We start from the raw sequence: 27,367 nt of genomic DNA on the forward strand, positions 1-27,367 counted from the left end.
TGTGAATTTTTCGATGACTTTGCAGAGTGATTTGAACCTGAGCTTTGGTGCAAGGGGTGGCAGAGGGACTGAGTCTGGCTCTTCCAAAAGCTGCTGGTTCTCCAGGGCACTGAAGGAGGGGGATGCCAGGTTTTGCATCTCTGGTGCTTACTGTCATTGCATGGATTCGGCCAAATAGTGTGTGTTTTGAGTTGGTGCTGGTGTCCCACCCTCAGAATGTCCCTGTCTCCAGCTGCTGTGACAAAAAGTCCTTCACATTTCAAAAATGGAAAATTCAACAACAAAAAAAAGAAGCAATTTTGGTTTTCCTCATTAGAGGGCAGCAACAAACCCAGCTGCGACAGGAGCGGTGCCCAAGAAAGGCAAAATCATGGAAAGGAGGAATTATGATTACCAGATGCACAATATAATCTGCTGGAGTGAGAAGGGGAAGAATCATGGTACCCACTTGGACTCCCACTGCTGCAGATCTCCTCTTCCAGCAAGGCTCGGCTCTAAAGCTTCATGATCTGTATTTTCTCCCTCCTCCCCTTTTAATTTTTCTCATTTGGCTGTAGATAAACCCAGAGTGAAATTCTCATGAGAATTCAGGACAGAAAAGAGCTCTCAGAGGGTCCTTGGTCACAGGTGGTAGAAAGATGCTTTGGAGCAAATGCAGAAATGGGGCAGCACTCACATTCTATGTGGGGAACAGCACCAGACCAAAGGGAGAACCTGGAACAAACAGAGACCCACTCGTTTATTGTCAAAAACCCTCAAACTTTACTTGTGTTTCTCTCAATAAATAATTTACAGTATATACATGCGGTGACACTCCCGAGGGTCTCAGCGCAGGGAGGAGGTGGGGGGGCCTTCTCATAATGCCCCGCCTTTGCCCATGTATTTTTTTTTTTTTTTTTTTAGTTTCCAAGTATTGGGTCCTTCTTGGCCACACTTCACCTTTAACCAGGACTGGGTCAAACACAACCAAAATAAAGTGCTTCACTGTTTGCTTCTAAAATAGGGATACCCCAACCACTGTACATCAGCGGCCACCACTGGAGCGCCCACCTGGACAGAGGGACCAAGCCACTCCACAACCAGACTTTCCTTGGATGGAAACTATCCCTAAACCACAGCACATCATGCCATGGGGTGATTGTTTTATAAGAAAAGGAGGTCTTAAGGGAATTATTGACCTGTTGGCACACTCTGGCTGGGCCTTCTCAGGCAGATTGCAAGGAGCATTGTGTCTTCAGAGGGATGCTGCGCACAGCTGCTGTCAGACATATGGGGCAGCACTGCAAGAAACACATTTCCTCTTATCCAGCAACAAATTTTGGCTTTTAAAACTTGCATTTTGCATTTCTAGGGAAGATAAAAACTTGTTTGTTTCTTGAACAAAGGAAACAGTAAGTCCAAATCAGCTTGGCTGAGCAAGTAGTGCATTGGGAAACGAAAACTGTCCTGTGCTGCGGTCCAGTGGCTGCTCTCCCAGAGCCTCCAAACTGTGATATCCTTATTTCTAGATCTCCCTACAGAGTATCTGGGGCACCAGCAAACAAAGCAAGGAGCAAAGTAGTAAACACATCTTTTTGTTTCTTTTTTTTCCTTAAACATTTAAAAACCAATTACATCTCTTCATCTGTACAGTCACACAAGATCAATGCCAGGGCTCTATATATTAAAGAGACAATATAAATTACATCCATTGACACAAGTTTGCATTTCTCTGCTGCTTTACAAATGGAGTTCTAGAGCTGTTAGGACACAATGAATAGTCACACTGAGTATTTACACCAGGCTGCCTCTTGGCACCAGTTCCGACTGCCAAACCTAGCCTGTTCCCACCTCTTTTGGTGCTACAGCTTGTCTCATCATGCCCAGAGACCTCCCTTGAGAGCAGAAGGTGCCCCAAAGGTGACACGTTTTGGGAATTGTTTCTGGGAACTTCCCCCTGATAAAAGGAGGGGAAACCCATCAGGTGGTCTCAAAGGCACAGACCAAAGGTGGTCTTGATGTTTGTTCAGTGATGGGGTAAACCACAGAGGAACATGGAGAGGAGGAGATGGGCAACATTACTTGGTGGGGGAAGATTATTGATGGTTTTGAGACAGGAACAGACATGTGGGGCAGCTGGAGGGGTCCTCTGCTGCATCCCATCTCCTGGCTGGATTTCTAACATTACCCCATTTCTGATTCAAGCCCAGAAGGGCTTAAGGTGCAACTGGTCTGCAATGGGGTTGCAAGTCGCGGCCCCAGGAAGGGGAGCAGAACAGAGACCTAGCAGCAAAAAAGAAGTGCCACACTCCTGCTCCATCCCAGGGTTGGGCTGAGCCGGTGTGGGAGGCTGGAGGGAGATGTGGATCGGGTGTCCCACTGAGCAGCCACCCTGCTGCCAGTTTTAGGGGACTGGAGAGCAAATGCTGTGAGGACCTCATCCAACGTGGGCAGAAGTTGCAGGAACCACTTGAATACTGGCCAGGTTTCTCCCATTGCCATCAAGTCCATGGTGGGTCCAGGCAGAGACAAGGGAGACAGGAATAAAACTACTGAGTGAATCAGTTGGATGAACTGGCTAGAATAGGAGATGCCCTTTGAACCACAGCAAATGCAGGCCAAGGCTTGAGGAACATGTCCTCCCTTCCACCCAGAAGATGCTTGGCCCCAGCAGCCAAGCAAGCATGAGATCATCCCCCACCATTGTGGCCCTCTGCACCACTTTCTGCAACAACAGGGCTGGGGGCAGGATGTGCCCAAAAAGCAGAGCCTGGTCACGGTGAGCAGAATGATCAGCCCTGCTGTGCTGGCCAGGTTTGGCCCTGTCTTGCTGCTCCATGCCCTCCTCATGGGCTCCGGCCTCCAAAGACAAAGCCACGTTCATGCACACCAGTGTCACAGTCAGCATGTGCACTTCTGGGACCTGGGGGAGCGCTCCAAGGAGAGTAGCTGCAAGGGTTCCTCAGCCCCCTCTCCACTGGGAGCAGGAAGAGCGGGGAGATGAGGAAGGTCCAGACAACGTACTGTCCAGGAATAACTCCTGACTGGTCCCACTGGCAGCACGTTCCTCTCAGGCAAGAGCTGGGAAGGTAAGGGACTTGTGCCCAAGAGAGAGACTGAGGTTTGAGGACAACCTATACGTCTCTGATATCCAACCTCCTCCTGTTTTCCAGCACCTCCATCTCATCCCTGGTTCTCTCCTGCTCCCCCTTCTCCGCTCTCCATGGTGTGAAGGAACAAACCTTTATAATAAGCACAACCAACACTGACTCAAACACAGCAGTGCTACTGCTACCCAGAGGGTGGGATATGTTCCCATGGGAGCCATGTTGCCCGGGGCCAGGTCCCGTGTCCTCTCATAGAGGTGCAGCTTGTCTTTGTTGGAGTGAAGCATCTTCACGTCCTCAAAGGCATAGTAAGCAGCCAGCATGAAGTTGACATCCCCCGTGGTGAGGAGGTCGAAGACGCAGGACTGGAAGTAAAGATCCTCCACAGGCAGCTTTTCCCTGCACTTGGCTGTGGCTGTTTCATAGGTGAAGGCCTCAGGGGGGGCTGGCAGGCTGGGCCCCTTCCTACGAGTACGACCCTCCGTGGCCTGAGCCGAGCGGATGGCCTGGAAGTCAATCTGTTGGTTGAGTGGACAACCGCGGAGGCACAGGTAGAGGCCTTGACTGTCCCGGTCCTCCACAGCGTTCACCACCTCCTCTGGCATGCGCACAGCAAAGGTGAGGTACCGCCCCACCTGCCTCACCACGATGGTGGTACCGATGTACTTGGCCTGGATCTCGATGTGTTGGCCTGATACCTTCTCAGTGATCTTCAGGCTGTTGGCTCCGTGCTTGTCCCCACCGTTCTTGGAGCCATCAGCAAAGGCAGCAGGGAGCTCGTCCATCTCTGCCTGGTACACTTTCTGATCCACACACTCCTGGAAGCTCTTGAAGATGATGGTGAGCTGTGAAGGAGGAAAGAAACAGGGTTATAATCACTGATGACCACCTGAGAATGCACGACTGCCAGCAGGAGCAGTGTGGAAGGTGGAATTGCTGGACACTCAATCCAGATGGGAGTGCAACCTTTAGCTCATGGGCAGGTGCTTCACGCTAGGAAGCCATAACTTCTAGCCACCCAGACATGGTCCTCCTGCTCCAGCAGTGGGGTGAGGACACTGTGTATGAAGCCAAGATGCAAGGACTGGACTGAAAATACCATCTGGATCTGTGCTGTGATCTCCAGGCCCAACACAGGATCTTCCCTGCAGCTGGAGCTGGGTGGAGTATCGCTACTCCCAGGCTGTGGTGGCATGCCTGTGCACGCAGCACTGCCTTGCCTCCAGGGCTGGCAGATGGCGGCGGGGGACAAGCCTTGACTCCCTTAGAGGTGGTGGAGCTTTTCCTCTGGCTCCCATGAAATTTACATCCCAAGGGCTGGACCTCTTCCTTTCCATGGCCACTCATAGACCATGGTCTTTTCCTATGGGCCTTAGAACATGTCATGCTCCATCCCAACCACACAGAACCACAGAAGCATACACGTGTTCGGTGTGTTCCAGTGGAATTGCCTTTCTAGGGGTGATTTTGTGGTGGTCTTGGAAGTGCTGGGTTTATTATTGGACTCAATGATCCTAGAGGTCTTTTACACCTGTTGTACTATACAAACTGAGCCCAGTGCACCTCCTCACCCCTGGCCAAGGAAGGACCTTGCAGCACTTGCTCTTCCCTTGCTGACTTGGCTTTATGGGGAAGACTTGAGGAGGAGAAGAAGGAGTAGAGTATGCACGGGAAGAAGGGCAACTTGCTCTTCCACCCACACAAACTACTCTTTCTCTTTCACCTCTTGCATAGTTGCCATTCTTCCACCTCTGCCTGTGAGGGGGAAGAGGTGAAGGGGACCTCCTGCCTCGTGGTGCCATAAAGGGGCAGACTGAGACCTAATCAGTGTGGGTCAGGGCTGAGGAAATGAGCAGAGAACACAAAGAGCCCTATGGACCAAGGGCTCCCATCCTTTCTAACAGGACACAGTCCTCCAGCCATGACACAGCAGTGCTTTCCACGGCTCATGCTGCAGATCTCATGACTAATCCTTCCTCATCACAAGCCTGTGAGGCAGATAAGGAGTGAAGACTCAATTAAGATGGTGATCCTGCAATCCCAGCAGGTCCTGGGATCCTTAAGAACCACTTTCCTCAAGCCAGACTTGCAACCTTCAGTAGGTTTTGATGTCTTTTGGGGCATAAGAAGTTCAGAGCACCATTAAGTATCTTTTAGGAGGTTTACCAGGGACAGGTCAAAAACTCAATGCAAGCTCCAGCTCAGGATTCAGAGGTCACACATAGAGCTGAGAAGCAGCCCATCCTACACGTACTACTCTCCCAACACACAGAGAGAAGCAGAACTCCCAGACATGGAGAGACAGGACATTTTCCAAAAGCAAGAGGATGCCTCGAGCTGAGCCTCCCTTTTTTTTAGCACAAAAAGCACCCTTTTAGCTTTAGAGCTTATGCACCATAGGGCAACATACCAGTTCCTGAGCTCCAGGTCTCTCCCGAAGCTGAGGCAGTGCCACACAAGTCCTGCTGCAGCACAGCAGCACGTTTACACTTGAGTTTTCTCAGTGTTTGCTTGTACCTTCAGGATGTTTATTTAGGCTGTCAAAGCACCTCCAGAATGGACTGTTCCCCACAAAATGCCCTGACTTGGCTGCAAACCAGAGAGACAATTGCAAGCCTGGGCAGAGGGGAAGACAGTGTGAGGAGCTCAGCTTCCTCCAGGCTTTTTCCTGAAAGCTGGAGCCTCCCTGAGGTCAGTCCTGGGTTTGCGTGGGCCTTGGGTATTCCCCCAAAAGGTGCTACCATCATTCCTGGTCTGGCTGTTCAGCAATCTGGAGCCCCAAGATGGGAGCCCTCTTAATTTACAATCCCCCACTTGGCCATGATGGCCCCCTGAGCTGCAGCATCTCAGCCTGCTCACCATGATGGGTCTGGACGTGCTCAAGAAGAAATCACAAGCCATTTAAATGAAAGCTGGGGATAAAGGAAGAACGGACATCTCGTATTTAGGGCTGAACATTCTAATGCAGAGAAGCTCATGATCTTTCTTACCCTCCCCAAGGAGAGGAGTAAATGGGGGAAAGGATGGATGAAAGAAAAGCTGTCCAGAAAGGCCTCTGCCCTCCCCCACCTCTGCTCATGGGGACATGCCCAAGGCTCACCTTGCTGGTGGCAGTGGCCGAGGAGCCGGGCAGCACCGGCGTGTTGGTGACCTGGACATTCAGGTAGTTATTGTCTATGAGTGGCCAAGCCCCTTGCACCTTGCAGGTCTGGAAAGTGTCCGTGAAAGTCCTGAGGTGGGGGTCCCCAAAGAGCCCGCAGTGGGTGTAGTTGGGGGTGGCTGAGTGTTTGTGAAAGCTCTTCTCGTAGTGGCAGATTTCGGGGCTGTCGGAGCGCTCTTGGCTGTCCCCGGGGGGCAATGTCCGGAGGCGGGGCTGGGACGTGGGGCCATCCTTGGAGCAGTTGTGCTGCACCATGAGATCGTCTATGCCATGCACGGCGGAGTGGTAGGCCAGGTCTCCCCTGCAGGTGCGGGCAGTGCGGCGGGTGCAGTGCGCGTACGCGCGCAGTGCCGTGCAGAACTCGGGCGCCTCCTCCGCGCCCAGGTGGTGGGAGCCCGACGTGGCTGCCCAGAACTCAGAGTTGCACTTGAGGATCTTGCATGGAGATGTCACTGTGGGAGAGTTAAAAAAGCACAAGGTGGTCAATGCCTGCCTGAGTGACACCCAACTCAATCCCCAACAAGAAGCTGTGTCCTCCTCCTGCGGCCCAAACTCATGACACCGGCTCTACCGCGTGACAGGGCCTCGCTCACCAGATGTGACCCTCTCACATGACCCAACTCTCATGCATCAAAGCCAAAGAAACCAACAGGATCTGCCCCAATTTAAGCCAAAAAGCAAAAGAGCATCCAGCCTTTAGATGAATGTTCCTGGGGGAAAACCATGGTGTGGAAGAATGGGACATATTCATAACCAATGATAAGGGAGAATCATTAATGGGGGAAATGCAATGGGGGCTTTAATGACTTTTTAGGGTTTGACATTCAAAGCTCTGTGCTGCATGAGTTTCTGGGCACTGTGTCCAGACCAAGGTCTACCAGCACAAAAATCTGCCTGCCCTCCTTATCCTCCTTCCTGGGCATGGGGAAACCCAGCACTGGCACAACCGCTGTGCCCAGCCACATGCCCAATTAGAGTAGGACCGTGACCCATTCTGCAGCACAGCCAGAAGCTACCCCACCATCCTCATGCCGGCAGCAGTGATGAGTGCATCCTTGCTTGTGCTCCTGTGCCTCTGGAAAGAAACAGGAGCCAAACGCCCCTCTTTCTTGGCTGCTCTGCCCAGCCCCAGGAGCCTGTTCCCCACCACGGCCCGCTGAGAGAGAATAAGAGGTGGAGGAGAAAGACTGGCGTGGCCGGTACAGGGATGGCAGTGAGCCCCCGGCTCCCCTTGCCACCCGCCATCCATCGCCCAGGCACAGACGAAGGCAGAGGCTGCAGGGCCTCTGCCATGCTCAGCTGGAGCTCCAGTGCTTCCTGGCAAGGCAGAGGAAGGCAAAGAAAATTCGGATCCTGTCCCGTCCCCCCCCCGACGTTTGCTCCCTGGGGGCAGTGTGGCTTCCCTGGAACAGACTTGAAAGCAGCTGTGCAAAAAGCACATGGCCATCCCTGAACGTCGCAGACACTGCTCTGCCCTTGCCCATTTGGAGTCTTGCTAGGTGAACCCAGGCTCACACCACCTACAATTCATGGCATTTTCCTTCCTCTCCTCTTAATCGACCCCTTTGGAATGCTTGGAAACAGGATGGGCTTAGGAACAAAGGCAGCAGGAGAAGACAAGCCTCACCATTTCCAGATGCTTTTGTGGTGCCTCTTGCAGGCGTACCCATATATTCCTGTCTCAGGGTTTGTTTAGAAGGAGTTCGGCAAGGCATTTGTGCCAAAAGCATTTCAGATTTGTTTAAAAATAAAGCTACAAAACTCAGTATTGTTTTGGAGAAAACAGTATGTTTTAGTTTTAAACATCACAGTGCTGGAAACCTAAACAGTTGGTGCTGGAAAATCAGAAAGGCTTATTAGGACTATAAAGCACTGAGCAGTACAGCTGTGACAAGCAAGCCTGTCTCCACTGTTTCCAAGAAGAGTGAAGTGCAAATAGGAAATGGTGACAAGTTCCTCACAGTTTTAAAGCTCATGTTTAATAAACTCAGGTGCTAGCAACAGCACAGAGAACCTGGGAGCTGTTTGGTCTTGGCAGCATCCCATTTAAACCTGCAAGAAGCTCTTTGGAAAGCCTTTAACTCATCATTGACCAGAGGTGACTCAAAAACAAGATTCTGACCTGGAACATAGGCTCACTTTCTGCTAAGTCTTCTGCATGCATGGGAAATATTTAAAAATATTTGTTATTTCATATCCCTCTCTCATTCATCCCAGGAGTGTGGAAGGCAGGAGTCAAAACAGCATGCAGGAGTGTGACCAGTGCCACCACTGCTGCTTATCCCAAACTCTTGTGGCATCAAGCAATTAAAGTCATTGCTCCCTAGTAGTTAAGCTAATGTACAGCTTGAGGATGCCTTCAGGTTGCACGTGGCAGAAAAGCTGCCACTGCATACAGATGTGCCAGCACAGCCCCAGGAGGAGCTGGAGGACACATCCCTGGACACACAGGACCCATGCACCCCACAGAGCAGTATGTCACTGGGATGCACTACATGAAGCATCCCATACAGTGAGCAGAGTCCAGGCTGCAGCACTCTGGCTGCTCCAGCCCTTCAGCTGCTGTGTAGAGGGGTTTTAGTAGGAATAAAGCCATAGTCTCCTTCAAGGACTTGCTTCATTCGTTTGCATAAGATGCAGGCGTGAGCTGCAGCTGCTCTTGGACAAAGAGGGCTCTGCAAAACAGCCCCTCAACACCCAGTGCTAAGCACAGCCCAGGGCTCAGCACCCCTCACTGCCACTCTGCCCGGGATCACACATGACTTTTTAAGGTTCTGAATTAAAAAAACACAACAAAATTGAGGGCAGGGAAGCTCATTCTCCTTCCTCCCTGGGCCTGAAGGGGGAGCGTTCTGCTCTAAGATGTTATCACTACAGTTTTGGCACCCGTCCCTTTCTCGCTGTTTCGCTCAGGGCCCCATATAAGGCCCGATCTCCAAAGCCAGGTGCTGCAGCGCAAGGGCGGAATGCCCTCCTGGCTGCTCACGCCTGGCCTTTCCCATGGACATTTCTCCAACCACAACAGTGACCACCAGGTCTGGCAAATCCCTCACACTGCTGGGGAGAGACCATGGCCAACAAAGGCTGTGAAGGAGAGCAAACACGACCCTTACCCCTCCTGACAAGCCTTGCCTTGTCCCCTCTGGCAGCAGCCTTGGCACAGTGGTGCAGGCTCATTTGTACCCAGGCCAAGAAACGATGTTTATTCAATTTCGCATAATCTATTTTCCATCGACTCACAATGGATCTGTTTTTCAACCACAGATGACTTAGCACGGAAACAAATCCCTCTCAAGCAGGAACCCAGCAAGGGTCTCCTGAGATCTGTAAGACAACCCCAGGTCTGGATGATTTCTTGTCCATGGCAAAGGGTCCTTCATCCCATAGACAAAGGACTTAAACCCCTCCAGCCACCTTCCAAACTCCCCATCCTCTCCCTTCAAGGCCTGGTGGCACTCAAACCAGGGACAAAATTTCCTTTGTTATCTTGACACCAACTGTTTTGGAAATCATGAAACCACCTGGACTAGGGCAGCCCCACTGTGTAGCCGGTGCCCCGGTGTGTTCAGGTACACCTCCCAGGAGGGTTCCTGTGGTCTGTGCACACCGAAAAGCTGCCCCCTTCCTCCGCGGGCTGTTTCAGGAGTTTATCACCTTTACAAAACACGGGTCTTGGTCCTAAGTGGATTTTATCTGACTTCATTGTAAGGACATAAAAAGAACCAGCCATTTTCTCAAAAGCAGTAAAAGGTCCGTTAGTAACCAGTGTGTTTCTCACAAAGATATTTACACACTGCAATCAAGTCCCTTGTCAATCCTCCAGATAAGCTAAACGGTTTGCACTTTTAAGTTCTCACTGGAAGGTGTTTGCCCAGCCCCACCATCAGACCTCCCTCCAGCAGCTTTGTTTCCTCTTCCATAACCTACCACCCAGGACAAGTGATAGGGATAAAGAACGCGCTCACAGCTCTCCCAAGGTTGTTCCTTTCACTGGGACACTGCATCGAGCAGGCACTGAGATGTGACCTTTCCCAGAGCTCCTAGTTGGGAAAGCACTGGTCCTCCACTCAGCAAGCATCCCATGGACCACCAAACACACACTCGGGGGGGTTGGGCTATCATACGACCCCAGTCCTGCTGCTCTGCCCTTGTCATCAGCATATTTTATTACCTGCTGTCAAATTAAGTGCTCAAACATATTATATGCACACATCTAACTCTAAGAGCATTTAATTACCAGTGCCCCCCTATTCTCCCTTCAGCTGGTGTCAGGTAACCTGGGCTTTGTTTACCCCAATCACGTTCTTTCAGAAAACTAGTACAAAATCAACATTTCACCTATTCTTCTGTAATTTCTCAAACAAAAAGAATTACTGCAAATTAATTTCAGTAAGCAAAAGCCAATTCTTTTAAGACTTTTGATTGCATGCTAACCAGACCTGCTAATTTTGAAGCATTCACTGCTAAGAGATTTTGTTTAATATCCTCTTGGTTACTAACAGGCTGGAAAGTATTTCATCACCCACATGTGATGCAAATACATCATCCCGCGTTTTTCCAAATACATAGATTGAAGTGTAATGTGCGAGCCTCACACATGCAGCAAAAGGCTTTTTCAGAGAACACAGTAAAAAATAATTACCTTTGGCCTCAGATCTGAGCACCCAGACTTAGGCTCCTAAACACATATTTATTTAAGTAATCTAAATAAACATATTTATGCTGATACCTCAATAGGAAAGGCACGATTCTCTGAGGTGCTAAATACCAGCAACATTTGCCAGGAGGTAAGAGGTGCTCTGCTCACAGGAGGACAGCAGTCACCACCAGGACCAAAATAACCCCGAAAGAGTTAAAAAAAGACATTACTCCATAAAACCTGGGTTAAGGAACCCCTTCCACCAAGTTTTCAGGAGTCCGAAGCAAAAACTCAGGGAATGAACATCAGCCGTTTGCTGCAAGTCTCCATGAGCCACTCTACATGGTGGCCATACTGGCTCCGCACCTCAACGCCCACAAGGGTTGTGAGATCACACGTAAAAAAGAAACATTTTACAAACAGGGTGGTGAAACACTGGCACAGGTTGCCCAGAGAGGTTGTGAGTGCCCCATCCTTGGAAACATTCAAGACGTTCCAGCCAATGGCTGGGGAGTTGGACAAGGTGACCTTTAAAGGTCCTTTCCAACCCATACCATTCTGTGATTCTATTTTATGACACGGATCAACGGGCGCCTTGTCACACCAGAGAGAGAAATGAGCCCATCGGTGCCATCTGCAGCCCTGACAGATGATGGATGGGGTGTCGTGGGCAGGGGCAGCTCTCCTGAAGCACCACAGGGCACCCTGGGGCGAGGAAGACCCAAGGGCCACCTGACCCAAGCTTGGTGAAAGGATTTGTGCGGGAAGGCAGCGCCGGGCTCTTCCAGCGACCTCCTTTGAACTGTTAATCAAGCACAATCTTGCAGAATAATAGCCTGGTTATTATTGCCTTGTTTGCATAACAAAGAGGCCCAATAAAACTGATTTGACTGTGCTCAGAGGGGGTGTGAAAGATCAGCCCTGAGAAAAGAGCTGCAGGAATGCAGCAAACTGCTCCAAAGCCTCAACCCAGGAAGAAAGACAATGCAATTTGCCATCAAGAAAAGCCCAATAGACCAATAAATTACCCATGTGCAAAGGGATTAGATCAGGTTTCAGTTGCACTGAAGTGGGGGGAGGACCGGGAGGAGGGACTGAGGGAGAAAAATAAACCTGACTCTTAAAGAGCTGGGGCTCATATTTTGCAAGGGTGTGCGTGGGGAGGTTGGCTCGGTGGGGCCACCTTCCAAGCTGGGGCTGGGGCTTTGTGCTCTTCTGCACTAGCAAAAGCAGCACATGCATTTTAAATCCAGGCAAAAGCTGTACTTGTGTACGATGGAGTGACTCCAGCTGTACCAGAGAGCACACCTCAAACCACACAGCCTCGTTTAACCCAGTCCTTGTCTTCCTCAAGAGGATGCTGAGGAGAGACCAGTTCCTTTAAGTCAAAGGAAGGACACAGAAGGAGTTTTCTCGTTTCAACCTGTGTCAATCACTAAAGCCAGAGGACCTGCGACGGCCAACTCCCTTTTGTCCTCAGCGCCGAGTTCACGGCCCCCCATCTCTCCTCTCCAGGCGTCGCAGAGACACGGGGCAAGTACAGGCAGGAAACAAGCAGAGTCAGTGTCTTCACCGGCTGCAGCACAAAATGCTGGATATGCTGCCGAAGGAGCTCTTGATTGCTCCTGTCACTTAGTCAGCTCTTTTGGCTCGGAGAGTCAGCTTACCGCTGACCCGGCATGCTCAGCGGGAGCAAATGGATCTCTCTCCAGCCCCCTCCCCGGCCAGCCCTGCTCCTCAGGCCCCACCTCGACATCCCCGAGCAGGGAGAAGCGCAAGCAGACACCAACGGAGAGGACACCGACCATGCAGGTGGCAGTCAAGGCCATGCCGCTCTGAGAACATCCTGGGAAATCCTAGGAAATTCGGCAGAGGCATGACGAGCTCAGAGGAGGAACCAGCGTTCACAGACAATACAGCAATGGAGTTGCAGACTTTGCTCTTAAATCTTCCTCCTGGGATTCAGGCCTCGGTGCTGCCTTTGCTGCAACCCTTGAGCTTTCATCTGCTCAGAGGAAAGCAGCACCGGGGGATGGTTCAGAGGATGTAGGTTTTGCTCCACCACGAGCTGCTGGATGGAGGATGAGGAAGGAGGGAAGTGATAGGGAAGCGATCTCCTCTGACTCTGCAGAAGGGCACTAAAACGCTGGCTGTGCACCACAGTGTGCTGCAGGCTGGGAAGCTGGAGTTCTGGAGCTGCACACCTGATTTTCCCACTTGGAGAGCACCTGGATGCTTTCACCAACATTCCCAAGAGCTGGTAAATCTCCTTGGCAGAGTAGTCCATTTTACAGATGAGGACACTGAGGATGTGAAGGGTTTCACCCAAGACAAACCCAGTGGGAACAGAGATGGATTTGCCCTCTCATCGGTGCACAAAGCATCACCCTCAGCTTCCTCCCCCAGCCACCACCACCCATGTCCCCATCCCGCTGAAGCAGCGGTACTTGGGTAAGGTCACCTCTGCCAAGCCACCTCCCACTGCCGAGTGTTTCAAGTTTCCAGCAGACATCACTCTCCCCACGCTGAAGCTGTTTCCCAGGGTGCCTTTGAAGGCACAGCTGCCACCCACCAGCGCCCGGGGCCCCCCAGGTGTGGCAGCAGGTCCCTCACCCTCCTCCCCCTCGCCCGGGCCGCGGCGGGGCTGGCAGGGAAACGCTTTCTGCTCACAGGTGTGGATTCCCTCTAGGAATAATCACCCCTGCCGTGCTCTTGTGAAATTTCAACCCTTCAAACGCAGAGGTAAATGAGATACAAAACGACGAGATGGAGGAAAGCCCGGAGCACATAAATCTGGATGAGGCAAATTTATACAATTAAACGCCTGCCAAAAAACTGCAGCATCTCAATCGGAGGCGTTGATTTTGTGCAGGGCGTGGGGTGGCAGCTGCCCGGCTGGAAGGCAGCAGCACCAAGAGCCCATCAAAACTCCAAGTGGACACCTGACTGATGCTGAGCCACACCCGGGAATGCAGGGGATCTTGCACCAGAACCAGACTACCTCCCCATGGCTCATGCCCCATGGAAGACTCAGTATCTGTTCATCCTTCACAGCCACAGACCTTCCGAGGTTTATGTATTTTTAAATGCATTTGACAGCTGCCCCTCCTGGGCTCAGCTTTTAATTTTCAGAGAAAAAAGTAACTTTCTAACTAGAATCCACACCTCCAGTCCCGCTGCTCCCCTATTCGCATCCCCAGCAGAGTGATACAGTCTCATCACTGTGACTGGCAAAGCCCAGAGTCATGGTCCATCCCTAAAATGGCCTGCCACATGTCCTTGTCATCTCAGAAAGGGCCAGCTGGAGTGTGTCACACAGCAAGAGAAAAGGTAGCGTGTCCAAACCCCAAACCGCCATAGGTCATTACTAGGGCTTCGGGGACCAAAGTCAACAGCTGTCCAGGAAGGAGAGGAAACCGAGGGAGGAGAAAATTCTTTGGGCTCAAGTGAAGCTTGCTCTCTGCCTGACCCATAAAACCCTTTATGTCAGGGATAGCTCTGCTTACTGGGAATTGAACGGCCAAATTCCCCTGGATGCTTATGGAGCAGAAAGTGAGACTCGACACCCTTCTGAAGTAGCTGTTGTTCCCACAGCTTTGGGACATGAGCCCCTGGCCACCCCACACATCACAGTCACACAGAACAGCTCAGTCTACGCCTACCAGGGCTGCATGTGTGTTGGAGCCAGCTTGTTCTCCGCAGTAAGAGCCCGATGACTTCATCAAGGGGATGGCATCTGGTTTTGCAGTTGGCCATAATTCAATTCTCCCCCTTGCTGCAGGAATTTCAGCTGGTGGAGCAGTGATTTACTCACTGGGCTGCACTTGAGTGCAAAGCAATCTTGAGGCTACAATCGAACGCCCTGTTATTTTGAGAGCTCACGGACAAGGGAATAAATATCTTCTTTTTATCCCAGTAGCTGCCAAGTGCAGGCTACAGAGCTTTTTAAAGGCATTTAGGAGCTCTCCTCTAACAAGTGTGCTCCAGATGCTGCGCACAGCCAAGCAAGGCCTTGCCTGCACAGCTTGCTCCTGATCAGGATGGGATTTGCCAAGACAGCCAGAAAAAGGCCAGGGCACCCCCTTACCAGCCCTACCACAGCTGCACCTACAAGCATCCCCTGTGTTCCCCAAAAGTCCTTCCCAATTGCCCCAGTGCACATCACTCCTGGATTGCAGCAGCCCTGAGTTCAACCTGGCCCCCTTCAAATCACCTGGGAGCTTGAGGCTTTTGGTCCTGTGTTCCCACACTCCCCCTTACTCCAAGTTTGGTGTCTGCTCCAACAGGAAAAGCAAATCAAATCAAATCAAATCAAACTCATCCAGATAGACCAAAAGCCCTTATCTTTTACTTTCTCCACTGTTCCATGAACACTCATCTCTTGAGAGCAGCAGGGCTTGGCTGTGGGATCCCCTGAAAGACTGACAGTCTGAGGAGGGGCTCACTTGGGCCACACTGCCCTGCCAGAGCCTACAGATGCTTTACGGGATGTGCTCATTAGGGAGCCAGAAGAGAGACCACAAAACTCATTGTCACTGGGGCCACAGCCTGGCTCTCCGGGGACAAGGTTGGTGCAGAGCCCGAGAAGAGCCCCCAGGTCAGGAAGTTTTTGTGGCTGCCCAGCCCTGTGTGCACTTTCATGTGCATATCCGTCTCAGCACAGCTGTCCAGGCCACAGAGAAAGAAACCTCAGCTGCTCCAATGATAAACCTAAAGTCACTCCTAATATCACCTTGTTCCCAGTACCCAAGGGCCAGGAATGTCATGATTTTTCGTGGAAAAAAGCAATATATTCACCCCATTAAAAACAAGGTGCCTCCTTCCAGCCCCGCAACAAGCCTTGCTGGCAATGGCAAAGAACTTCCTGTTCCAAGTAGGAGATGAGTTCCAAGCAAACAACAAAACAGGGAAGCCAAAATATTTCCAGGTTTACGTCTGAATCCCTCCCTTCTCCTCTGCCCTGACAGCATCCCGCACAGGCGCGCTCCTTCCCTGCCGCCACCTTTCCCAGGTTGGGCTCCCTGTTCACAGCACGGGGGGGTGTTGTCTCAGCAGCCTCTAAGCCTCCCATCCCAATTTCAGCTTAATGCTGCAATTACCTCCCTGCTGCTGAGACACAAGCCATTTATCAACCGATCAAATAAATCTCCAGTAGGGTTGGATCCCTATTCAGAATCCTCCACACTGCCTGGATGGACCAAGGGTAGAAAACGACAAATTTTTTTGGAGGCAGGAGTGTATTACAGCCAAAATGGCAAAGCTGGAAACAAAGATGGATAGCCAAAGCAAACCTTAGTATGAGGGGGAGAGCAAAGCCAGACACACCTGAGGCAAAACACTCAGGGCTGGATTTGGGGAGTACAAAAGGATTTGCAAGAAAACTCAGCACAGCCCATACTGGGATGCACAGATGGGTGTCAGCTGAGCACCCCAGGAAATCAGGGTCCCACTTGGGAGGGGAGAGTGCCCTTAGGCATCCAACACTGAGCTCCAAGGAGGACTTCTGCCAGGAAAACTGTAGGCAGTGGCCTGCTCTGCCCAGACCTCCTCCCTCAGCTGCTCCAGAGTCACCCTGACCCACGCCAGTGCCCCCAGCCCGAGGGCACTCACTGGTGGGGGCCGCTTAGGAGGCAGCAGGGCGAAGCCACCAGTGTGAGAAGCACAAGTGGGAATCCAGCCCGAGGTGTGAGTGTAGGGGGGGTTAAGCAAATAAATAAATAGGGCAAGACTCGGCGAGGCACTGATCTGACACGCTGAGCGCCCATTTGGGCAGCCTCCAGTGGCCCTGCTCACCCCCAGCTCTCAGGAGGGGTGCGAAGCCTCCTTGTTGCTGGGAACCTGCTGGGAGCCCATAAATTCCCAGGAAGCATTGGGAAAAAGGGACAAAAGGATATGTCAGGGGAAAATCCCCCCTTTTTCCCACCTTCCCACCCCAAAAAGCTTTCAAAAAATCCCCCAGTGTGCTCCCAGCCCTGGGCACGGGGAGCCCCGTCTCCGCCTGCGCCCCACTCCCGCGGGCTCCGGATTGCCTCGTTCTGCCAGTTCTTTGCACCTTATTTGACTGCTGAAGGGAGAATCAAACAAAGCAGCCAGCCAGATCTCCTATCAAGTTCTTTCTTGCACCGTAAATCTCACAGCCTCGACGCTTTGCAACTCAACCGCTCCGAAAAGGGCGTTAAGCAACACATAGGGGAGCAGCTCCAGAGTTTCCAGAAAAAAACAGGGGGTTCGGCTTCCAGCCTGCTGGGAAGTCCCATGGGAGAAGTGGGATCCAGAGGGGCAGCCCTGAAAGGTTTTCCTTTCGCCTTCAGAAGAGGACGAAGAGGGCAAACAGGGGAGGAAAGGCGTGAAGTAGTTATTTATTTATTTCCTACATGTGTGTGCAAGACTGCTTCACCTACGGTTATGCAAAGGAAAGCACAGGCGATTTAAAAATTAACAAATTAGCAGAAAGAGGAAAGTTTTACTAAACTAAAAAGAGAGATCGGGAGATTTAAGCCTTAAAGATTTTCTTTCTACCTTCTGCTTTCTCTCCTTTTTTTCCCCCTTGCAAATGAAAAAAAAAAAAGAGGTAAAGAAACTGGAGAGTTTTGGAAGGAACAAATCCGCCTCTGTGGACTGGGTTTCCCCTCCCCCAACAAAAACAAGCACTCAGGGCTTGAAGGAATTTGCAGGCAGAGATCTGCCAAAAACATTGTGAAAAACTATGGGGGATTCATTGGAAACAGATGGCGTTTTCAGCTGTAATTCTGAAATTCTCCCCTTTTCTGACACAATACAAACAGCGGGGCTGGGGCTGCAGGGGGGGCAGAGCCCCGCGGCGGGTGCGAGCGGCCGGCCCGGGGGTGCCGATGCTCGCGGGACCATTTGGTTGCTATCCCGCCCTCGCACAGCACAACAGCTCCTGGCCCCGCCAGGGCAAAATTTCCAACAAAATAAAGGTGCTGAGCCCCAAAACCCTCGGGCTGGGCCGGGAGGGGCTGCATGGAGAAGGGGCGCCCGCTCCGAGCGCCCGCGCATCCTCCGCCCGCCGGCCCAGGTGAGTGAGCGCCGCGGCCGCGCTCCCCCTCCGCACACCCCACCTTCCCCAAATCGCAAAGCAACGACCCCGAGCCACTCCGCAACCCCTCCCTGGCTCTGGGCTCCCCAGGGTGCTCGGAGCGGGGCTCCCATTGCTCTCAAGGCAGAAATTTGGCACCGGGGTGTTCAAGTGTGGGTCCCCCGCCGCGTCCCCCCCTTCTCTCACGACACCCGGGAAGGGGAGGACAAGGTAACCCGGCGCTGTCAGGAACACCCCCGGCTGCCTTCGCTGCTTTGATTTCCACCATCTCCTTCCTTGTGGGATGAGCGGGGAGACAAAGACGATGAGGTCAAGGAAAAACACCCACCGCGATTGCCTGGGGAAGGGAGAACTGGGGGGGAAGCACTAAAACTGAGCCCCACTTGCTTATTTTAAACATGTGGCAAACTGCTGCGAGGAGAAGGGAGAGGGAAAGAGGCCCAGGGACAGGGGAACGGGGGCGGCGATCCAAGGGCTGCCAGAAACACAGGGAAAAAGGCTGCAAAATAAAGAGGCTGTTCCTTACCTGAAGGGAAGATGCAGAGAAAGACAGGGAGGATTTGGAAAAGTCCCAGGGCTGTGGATCCTGCCCCTCTCCCCATACCCATCCATCCAGCTCGAGCTTTAACCACTATCCTCTCCCTGGAAGAAGAGTTTAAAGAGGGAAAAAAAAAGATAGCGAAGGAAAGAGAGGAAGGGAGGGGAGAAGGAAAAAATAAATCAATCGAAAGAAAGAACTGGGGGAAAAATGAAATCAAAAGCCCCACATGGCTCCGCGGAGCGCGGCACGGACGAACGGCCCCAGCTCCGGGCTCTGCACTGAAAGATTACACAGACTTTTTCTCCTTCTCCTCCTCCTCTCCGTCCCCTCCCATTACAAACCAGCCCAAGCCATCAATCATCCCGCTGCCTCCCAATGCCTGCATCCTCCTCTGCGCCTCCTCCTTAGAGCGCGCCCGCCTCCCCGGCCATGCTGCGGGAAGGGGCGGGAGCGGCCGCGGCCATGGGAGCGAAGGAGGGAGGGAGCGGGGAGAAAAAGCCAGGGAGACGCAGGCACAGGGGCATTATTGCTGTGGATGGAGCCACCAAACTCTTCCGAGCCCTGTAGGAAAGGGGGGGCGGTGGTCTCACGCAGGATGGGCTGCGGGAAGGGCTCTTGATGTCGCCTTGTCTCCCCCACTGTTCACGCATCGCAGCTCGGTGGCAATTTGGGTGAGGGGCTTCCTCCCATCACATCGGGTCTCAACACCCACTGTGCCCTCTCTGCCCTTATCCCGTGGGCCTAAAAGAGCGCTTTGGATTGCCCCAAAATTAAGCAATTTGGGGCAAAGGGGCTCTAATACATCAGCAGGGGGAAACTGAGGCAGGGAGTCTCCAGAGAGCTGGTGTGGGGCAGGGATTGGTTGTGAGAGCAATGCTGAGGACCCCGACCTGCTGGGGCACCGACTCCCCCCAGCACAAGTTGCTCCTCCATGTCTTCCCAGCCCTAGCAGAGTGGTAGGTGTGTTTCACAACTGTTCCAGGTCATTCACCTGCGCTGGCACTGGCAGCGGTGAAGTAAGGCCAGGTGACTCAGAAACAGCAAATCTCACAGATCCTTATCATTAATTAGACTGGCACTCCTTAGATAGCGGAATAACTGTCAGGTACCCCAAATCCAGCTACCAATCTGCCACGGAGTGATGGAGAGGACTAATGTACCTACACTACACTCTCTCAGGACCTCCACCACAGCCTCACCTGCACCACCAGCCCATGTATGGACCTGGTGGTTCAGCGTTCGCTGGGGAAAAATCTCACCAGCTGTGTTGTAGGGTTGCTCTGGGGGTCTCGCTCTGCAAGCCCTGCTTAGAGACCCCCTGGGCTGCCCCCAGGCAGGCAGCAGCCCTGAGAACCTTCCCTATTCACAGACCATGGAAACAGAGCAGCATCTGGGAGCACACAGGCATTTGCCTGCTGGACTTCAAGATCCTCCTGCTCTTTTTCACCTCCTGCAATGCCACAGTGTGCAGAGGTGGGCAGATTGGATCTTCATACCTACCATCCCAGGGTGCTGCTCCACCCACGAGAGGGCTGGGCCAGGAGCAAGGCATCCACTTAACTTGGCTCTCTTAAAAATTTCCCTTGAAGGATGTTTAAGCCACACTGAACTAAGGCAACTTTGTTCACTAAGGCACCCTCTGAAGGAGGGTGCCCACGGGTGTAGGCTTTAATAACTTCCCTGTTTTGGATCATTAGCCCTCCTTTGATCAAGTGCCCCTTTGCCACTCCAATGTTTCATCTGCTTTCTCCTGGGCTTTTTACACAATTAATAAAAGGAGGGTACTTGTTTTACACAACTCTTCTCCCAGCTGTGTAAGACCATAGGTCTTCCCTCCTGCAGCTTGGTATAGGCTATAGGTTTGAGTTGCTCCTTGACTTTTCATGTATTTGTCCTTGGAAACCTCTTTCTCTTCCTTCCTTAAGGATGCTTTTTGGAGTGATAGTAGCTTAAAGTCACCAACAAGAGTTTGCAATCTCCTCCCTGTCTCAGATTGAATTTGTAATGCAGCTACAACAAATATCTCACAGAAAGAGGAAGAGGAGACAGGAATAAATATCCAATAAGCAAAGATACCTATTAACATCTATTTCTCTGTGAGGGGTGTGATCCCCCTGCCTCCAAATAACGGAGGAGCTTCTCTGGGGCTTTATCCAGGCTGCAACAGGAATTAAAACACTGAAGCTTTTCCATGTGGCACCCAGACGGGATCCAAAAATCCTGTGGCCTTGCCTGCCTGACTGAGATCTGTCTTGGTCCTGCTGGTCCTAGAGCTGCACTCAGACAGTGTCCACTAAAGTCAGAAGGAGCTTTGTGTGCAAGGAGCTGCCAGAGCGGGCAGAGTTGGGCAGGAGATGAAAGCTGGCAGGCCGGATCCAGACCTGTAGCAGAGGCAGTGTGGGAGGAACGCCGACTCGAAGCACCTCTTTGTGGGGGATGTCAAACAGGGGCAAATATGTCCAAACCCTGCCAGCTGCTCCTACCACCCAAGAAGAAATGCCTGCTGATGGGATGTGTAGGCAGCTGGAGCTGGAAGGGGCCTGGGAGGCTGAAAGGAAGCTGGGGGGAGGAGGGAGAGGGTCTGTGAGCTGGGAAGAGTTCACAGGGAAAAGTGGGAAGATCCAGGGGATGGAGTTTCAGACTCCAAATCCCTCTTGCTCTCACCCTCTCTTCTTACAACATGACTTTTGCTTTTATTTCAAAATGAAAAACATCACTTCTGCTGTTATCCTGACTGATGACATCTAACATGATCTATTTATTTTTAAGTAAAAAAAAAATCTGAATTATGAACTTTTAAAACCCAGCTGTTAAATAGCTGCTGCGAGGCTGTTCTGACGGTTTGACCTAAAGCACCACTTTGTATTGCCGTTTTGGGGCAAGCTGACACATTGCAATGATAGCCTGGAATCCAGTTTGAAGCCTTATATTTAAAATAAGACCCTTGATGGAAATTCTGCCTTTGGTGTAGGGAAAACTGCGCTGCCATAAAGCAACGGTTGGATGCCCCTGGCTCCAGTTTGTTAAAATTTCTCCTTGATTTTACTCCGTTGCATCATGCATTGCAAATGGGATTGCTGTTCTTGGCACCGATCAAAGCAGCGGATTTTACTGGAGAAAACAACAGATGTGTCCAAACCATAACTTCAGGGAGGAAAAGGCCCCAAATAAGGTGTGTTTCTGAAATTCTGCTCCCCCTTCTATGTTTTTCAAATAACCTTCACCTTTCTGATTAGCTCAGTCAAAGACCTGGACTTTAAATCGCCTACTGAGTCACAGGCTGTCTGAAATTCGGATCTCTGCCTTGCTGAATGGAAACATGGAGCAACTGCATTTTCCCCAGCTTCTTCCCCTTTTAAAGTCCATCCAGGACTCCCTGTAGGCAGCACTGAGCCTGATGCTCTTTGCAAACAGTGTGTGGGAAACCACCCACCACTAAAATGCAACCATGGCACAGCTCCACCGTGCAGCGGCTCAGCTCCAGGGCACAGGCACCTCTGTGGTCATCTGCACATTGATCCCGTTTGGTGTCATTGCAGAGGGGTGACATGCAAATCACAGCCTTCTCCAAGGTATTTGCAGGATGAGCTGGAAGATTCCCAGTTCCCATGGGACACTCAGCCAGGATCACTAGCCTGAACATTACTTTCCTCAGCCCTGCGTCACACTGTGGGTGGCTGTGGGATTTAGTGGGGCTGATTTGAACCCAAAGGTTTGCAGATGAGAGCTCTTCTTTACAACCTTCCTAATGGAATTATGCACTACCTGTAATTATATGGCTAAAATAGTAAACATGGGTATTTCTGAGGCCTGCAAATAGTAGTTAGAGGAGTGGATGTCAGGGCTCCTGGTCTGCCCCTGACTCTCCCATGAACCTTCTGCATGGCCACTTTTCACACCACTATCTCCACACATGTGCCTTTGTCTGCTCGGCCTCAGGACAAGGTGTTCAGCTCATGGCTTGTGTGGGATATGCCATGATCACCCCGCAGGAAGCTAATCCTGAAATGTTCTGCAGTGATATGTGTGGTTTTGGGGTGAGCAGCAAAAAGCAAACTGCTACTTAAAGGAAGAGAAAAGGAGTGGAAATCCTCAAGTTTTTGTCTGGAAAGGTTTGACAACTGATCCTAAAATGTTTGTGGAGGTAAACCCAAACAGTTGTGTTCTGAACAGTGCCCTTACTAAATAAAAACACCTCTGAACAAAAACCAAAAAAACCCTTAACATCTGCAATAACAGCCACCTCTGATGTCTGCAATACTGGAAAATGCTGCAGTTAATTTTAAAGACCTTCCTCTTACTCATCATCCCATTTTTTTATCATTTTACAGTTTCCATGGCTGAACAAGCAAATGCTCTCCCTGAGCTGTGCACCTCAAAGCTGCTGGATACACATCTAAACCCCCTTTCCTACCAACCAGTTGCCTTGCAGGTAGAGCTTCTGACAGGTAAAGTGTCCCCTCAAGGTCTCCTTAGTGCCCTGCACTGAATGTTGGCAGTAGCTGAAAGGGGAAGGCAGAAGTGATGGCACAGAGCTGGTCTTTGAAGACTGACCAACTCCTTGCATAGCAAAGTGCAGAGAGGAGTTTGCTGGTTTAGAAAAATCTCTGTCCCCACAGCTGCCCCTGTGAACATCAGACTCACCAACCTGGCTGTGTAAAGAGAGGCCAGTGTGTTGAGGGTGGAATAAAATACAGCCTTGTATGGCCAATAAATAAAAGAATGACTTGTTGACCTGTGTCTTTGCCTCTGCAGATTTGGGGATTATCAGCAGCCCCCACTGAAGTCATGGTGGGTAACCCTCTCTGCTCAAAATGCCTGCTTCAAGCTCACAGCCATAAAAATAATCTCTAAATGCTGAAAACCAGCCATGCTGGACGAGGGGAAGGGATGATGGGCTGGTGGAAAACTTCCAATCTCACCCGTGACAGAAAGCAAAACAAGCAGTGATATTTTCAGAGTTCATCACATCAACTTTTTTTTTGACTGGTGACATTCGCTCATGTCTCTCCCCTTCCCTTGCTTGCAAAGCCCTGTGGGGTGAGGCCTGACTCCTACACGTGTAACCACGTAACCAACCATCCCTTATTCAGCAGCGTTTGGAGGGCTGGCTGGAATTCACCATCTGTATATTTAGTTGTCTGGAGGGAGCAAGTCTTCCTCTCCCAGTCTCCTCTTTGAGGTAAATATCAAGCAATATCTCTTTAGTGTATCTTCTTCACATCTGGGCTCCTCTCTAAAACAAAATAGGAGGTGGGCTGGGAGCTTCCTGAGAGCAAGTTCAAATGGCCAAGTGTTAGCTCAGCAGAAAAGAGGAATAAATCTGAACTGTCAAAAAATGATCAGAAGCACAGAATCACAGAATGGTTTGGGTTGGAAGGGATTTTCTCTAGTTTCAACCTCCCTGTCATGGGCAGGGACACCAGAAGAGTTGTAGACAACTGAGTGTTTATCAGCAGAGACCGAAGCCAGTCTGTGGAATGGTACAGTCTTTCTGCACTGCTTTTAAAAGCTCCTGATAAATTGAGAAAGTGCAAACATAGCTCTCTAATTCCCCTCCTTTGACTGAGAGGTCAGCTAAGGACATCTCCTCAATCTCATTTAAGGGCGGGAGATGGCATCAAGTGTTTGCAAATTTACGTAGGTAGTCCTTTGAGCAAGGGGTGTTCGAAGGGTCCCATGGAAAAAGCTCTGTGAAACCCAACCAGCTTTCCCAAGTCCCCTTCTGTCAATTCCTGACAGTAGCAGCCAGAAACACAACCCAACACAGAAAGCTTTTCCTGAGCTCTTGGTCATGAAACACTAAGTGCCAGTGTCCCAGCTAATTTAAAACTTTGTCCTGAATATCTGAGAGCCATTCCTTAGTATGGGCTGAGGGAAAAAAACCAAACAACTTTTCAAACAGCTCTGTAGTATTGTAACAAAAGAAACTGGGAAGTTTTGTGGAGGGGGAGCATCTTGGATGTGGCATTGGGAGTCCTCCCAGGTGTGCCTGGCTCAGGTCTTGAGCTGGGACTGGGCTGGGACTGGAGTTGGGTTGGGACTAAGGCTGGGACTGGGGCTGAGGCTGCGGCTGGATTTGGGACTAAGGCAGGGCTGGAGCTGAGCTGGGACTGGGGCTGAGGCTGGGGCTGGATTTGGGACCAAGGCAGGGCTGGAGCTGAGCTGGGACTGGGATGAACTGGGCTGGGCTGGGACTGGGCTGGGCCGGGGTTGTGGCCCCGCTGGGTGGTGCTGTTATCCCTGCGCCGCCTGCGAAAGTATCCAGTTTATAAAATAAATGCAATCCAACGCCGCCTTAAACCACATGACATAACAGCAGCTTGCGAGCTCCCATTAAAATCTCAATTTGGGGAAATTGATTCTACCTTTGAGCAATTGCGATGCAATTACTCCAACAGGCAGCAATCAAGAATCACATCAAAACAACACCAAACTTTGATCTCCTGCCTCGCAACCACCACCACAACAAAATGCACCTGTCTTGCAAACGCAGCCCGTTTTCCTTAAATATATATAATTTTTAGGAAGGGCAATGTGCAAGTCCCTGAGTGGAAATGAGCCTGGACAGGGTCTACGCTGGCTGGTGCCGATGAACTGTCCTGGCTGGGGGCTGTATTCTGTCCCCCGTCTTCTGGATGAGGTGTAGAGCAATTTACGGGCTCAGGGTATCAGGAACAAACTCTCTCCCCCTGCCCAGCCACTCTCCAGCTGCCCTTCCTCTCCCTGCGCACAGAAGTGCCCATCCCTGCCATGTCCCACATCTGTCCAGCTGTCACCCTCCCCACCTTCCTTCTCTCGGAGCTAGCAGACCCCCCCCGCGCTGTGCAACCAGAAGAGTTCAAGGAAAGCTTTGTGCCCCTGCTCCGGTCTCGATAATTGCGATTAGCCCCGGGATAAGCTACCCAAGGGAAAGGAGGAGATACTGGGAAGGATGTTTTCAGTTCTCATCAGTGGTCTGCAAGGAATTACTCGATTGACTTAGCGCAGCAGGGAGCAGCTTTAGTGGCAACCATCAGAAGGGAGGATAAATGAATAACCGCATGCACGCCAGCTAGCGCCGAGCCGGGCAGGGAGCGCTGGGCAGGGAAAATGGGAAGACTCGAGGTTCCTCATAAAAACCGACCGGGGAAGGGGGAGGCAGGAGGGGACCGAGAGCCTCAACAGGTCCGGGGGAGGAAGGGTCATGCAGGGAGCCGGGGACATGCGGCTGGGGAGGGCCCCCAGCCCCCCGCCCCGCTTACCTTGGCGGCCGCATCAGCCTCTCCAGCCCCGCGGGGGTCGGTGCAGGCAGCGGCGTTTTTTTTTTTTTAGTTTAGTTTAGTTTTGATTTTTCCAGGACGGGTCAATAAAACAAAAATAAAAACCTAAATAAAATAAACCCCAAACGAAATAAAATAATAAAAGCCGCCGAGGGTCGAAGTGGGGGTGGCGGGGGTGCGGAGGCCGAGCGGCGCGGGCACCCCCCCGCCCTGCGGGCAGCCCCGGCGGGGTGCAGGCGGCCTCGCTCAGCGGGACGCGGGGAGCCGCATCGCCCTCCCAGAGCATGTGAGAGGCAGCGGAGGAGATAGAGCCAGATAGGGAGGTCCCCTCCCTCCTCCCTCCTTCCCTTCTCCCTCCTCCCTTCTTCTCTCAGCACACGCTGAGCAGCGTCGCTCGCAAGAAGCGGCGGAGGAAGGGCAGGCGCAGCCCCAGCCCCGCAGAGGGTGCTGGGGGTGTCCCCCCTTCACACCCTCTCCGACCTCCAGCACCCCCGCCCTGTGCAGGCAGCCAGGGCTGGGGAAGCTGGAGAGGGGCTTGCAAGCGTTCACCGCTATCCTGAGGGATGGGGATGCTCCACCTGCAGCGGGAATGAAGGGAAAGGGAGATTTGGATGGACACCGTCTCTCCAGCCAGTGGGGCATGTATAGGTGCAGAGAGCATCTTTATGGTGACTTTATGGGGTTGTGTCCAGGATTGGTACTGGGGGCAAGAAGGACTGTGTTTACGAGGTGGGGAAGGGACGGCACCCCACACCCCAGCTGCCCCAGTACTCAGCATTGCCTAGAGTTGGGCAGTGTGGCAGGTCCCCCCGCAGCCTCCCACCATCCCTATGGCGAGCACCCATCTTCCAGAGGGGCGCAGGAGTTCTGATTTTGGCATGCGTGCGTACCAGCGTGCCTGCCGTGATGGGAAAGCTTGGAGTGCAAGGCTCGCCAGCCAGTGTCAGACACACAATTAATTACTGCAGCCCCAGAGCCACAAACACTAAATATGCTGTCGCCGTAGTGCGTGGATAATAGCAGCCTTTTGCAAAGTGTTTCTCCCCTTCCTTTTTTTTTTCCCCCCTCAGTGCAAGAAACAGAGATTGCAGAGAGTACACAGCAGCTTGCTGCTGTTTAAGTCAGCAGTGAAGACAAAATATGCCTGCGCAGCTCAGGCTTAAGGAGGGATTTGTGTGTGTGTTAGGTACAAATTAGAAAATGGATGTGATTTAATCACAACAAATCTAAACAGTCCTGCTACAGAAACCTTGCGATCAAAGAGGACTTTGTCTTAAATGTGAACACAACGGGTGTATAGTCCTGACAAAGGAACATGTTTGGGGATAAGTTGCTAAAGCAAGAACAGAGAGAAGACTGGGGAAAGGCTGATGTATACCAGATAAGTTATCAGCTGTAGAAGGAATGGCTTCCTTCTGTAATAATTATTTGCAAATCATTCCACAGATCTGGATACTGTGGTATCTGGACACTATAGCAGAGACAGAGCTGCTTCTGTCAGGCTTGGGATGCTGTACAGACAGGAAATCAGGCACAAACCCTGCCTGGGAGAAGGTAAACTACTTGTTCAGAGGAGCCCAAGTGAATGCAGCAGACAAAGAGGAGGGGGGAGAAGTGAT

At 51.6% G+C, this 27,367-nt stretch overlaps 1 protein-coding gene across 1 annotated transcript; it reads right to left on the reverse strand.

Moving 5' to 3' along the window:
* Positions 1 to 716: 716 nt before the first annotated feature.
* Positions 717 to 26,015, reverse strand: RGMA (repulsive guidance molecule BMP co-receptor a). The gene is made up of 4 exons (XM_071568655.1): positions 25,731 to 26,015; positions 18,472 to 18,587; positions 6,187 to 6,698; positions 717 to 3,931 (listed from the first exon to the last, which is right to left on the reverse strand). Exons 1-4 carry the CDS (start codon positions 25,742 to 25,744, stop codon positions 3,224 to 3,226), a joined length of 1,350 nt encoding a protein of 449 aa, XP_071424756.1. The 5' UTR covers positions 25,745 to 26,015; the 3' UTR covers positions 717 to 3,223.
* Between the last annotated feature and the right edge of the window lie 1,352 nt (positions 26,016 to 27,367).

This window comes from Pithys albifrons, chromosome 13 (genome assembly GCF_047495875.1).
Source record: "Pithys albifrons albifrons isolate INPA30051 chromosome 13, PitAlb_v1, whole genome shotgun sequence".
Classification (NCBI taxonomy): Eukaryota; Metazoa; Chordata; class Aves; order Passeriformes; family Thamnophilidae; genus Pithys; species Pithys albifrons.

What these genes read in the sequence shown, in the direction of transcription:
- RGMA (XM_071568655.1), bottom strand. An exon ending in TCTCTGCATCTTCCCTTCAG is followed by an intron (nt 6,699 to 18,471) that starts GTAAGGAACAGC and finishes ACTCTCCCACAG; the next exon opens with TGACATCTCCATGCAAGATC. An exon ending in CGGCCACTGCCACCAGCAAG is followed by an intron (nt 3,932 to 6,186) that starts GTGAGCCTTGGG and finishes CCTCCTTCACAG; the next exon opens with CTCACCATCATCTTCAAGAG.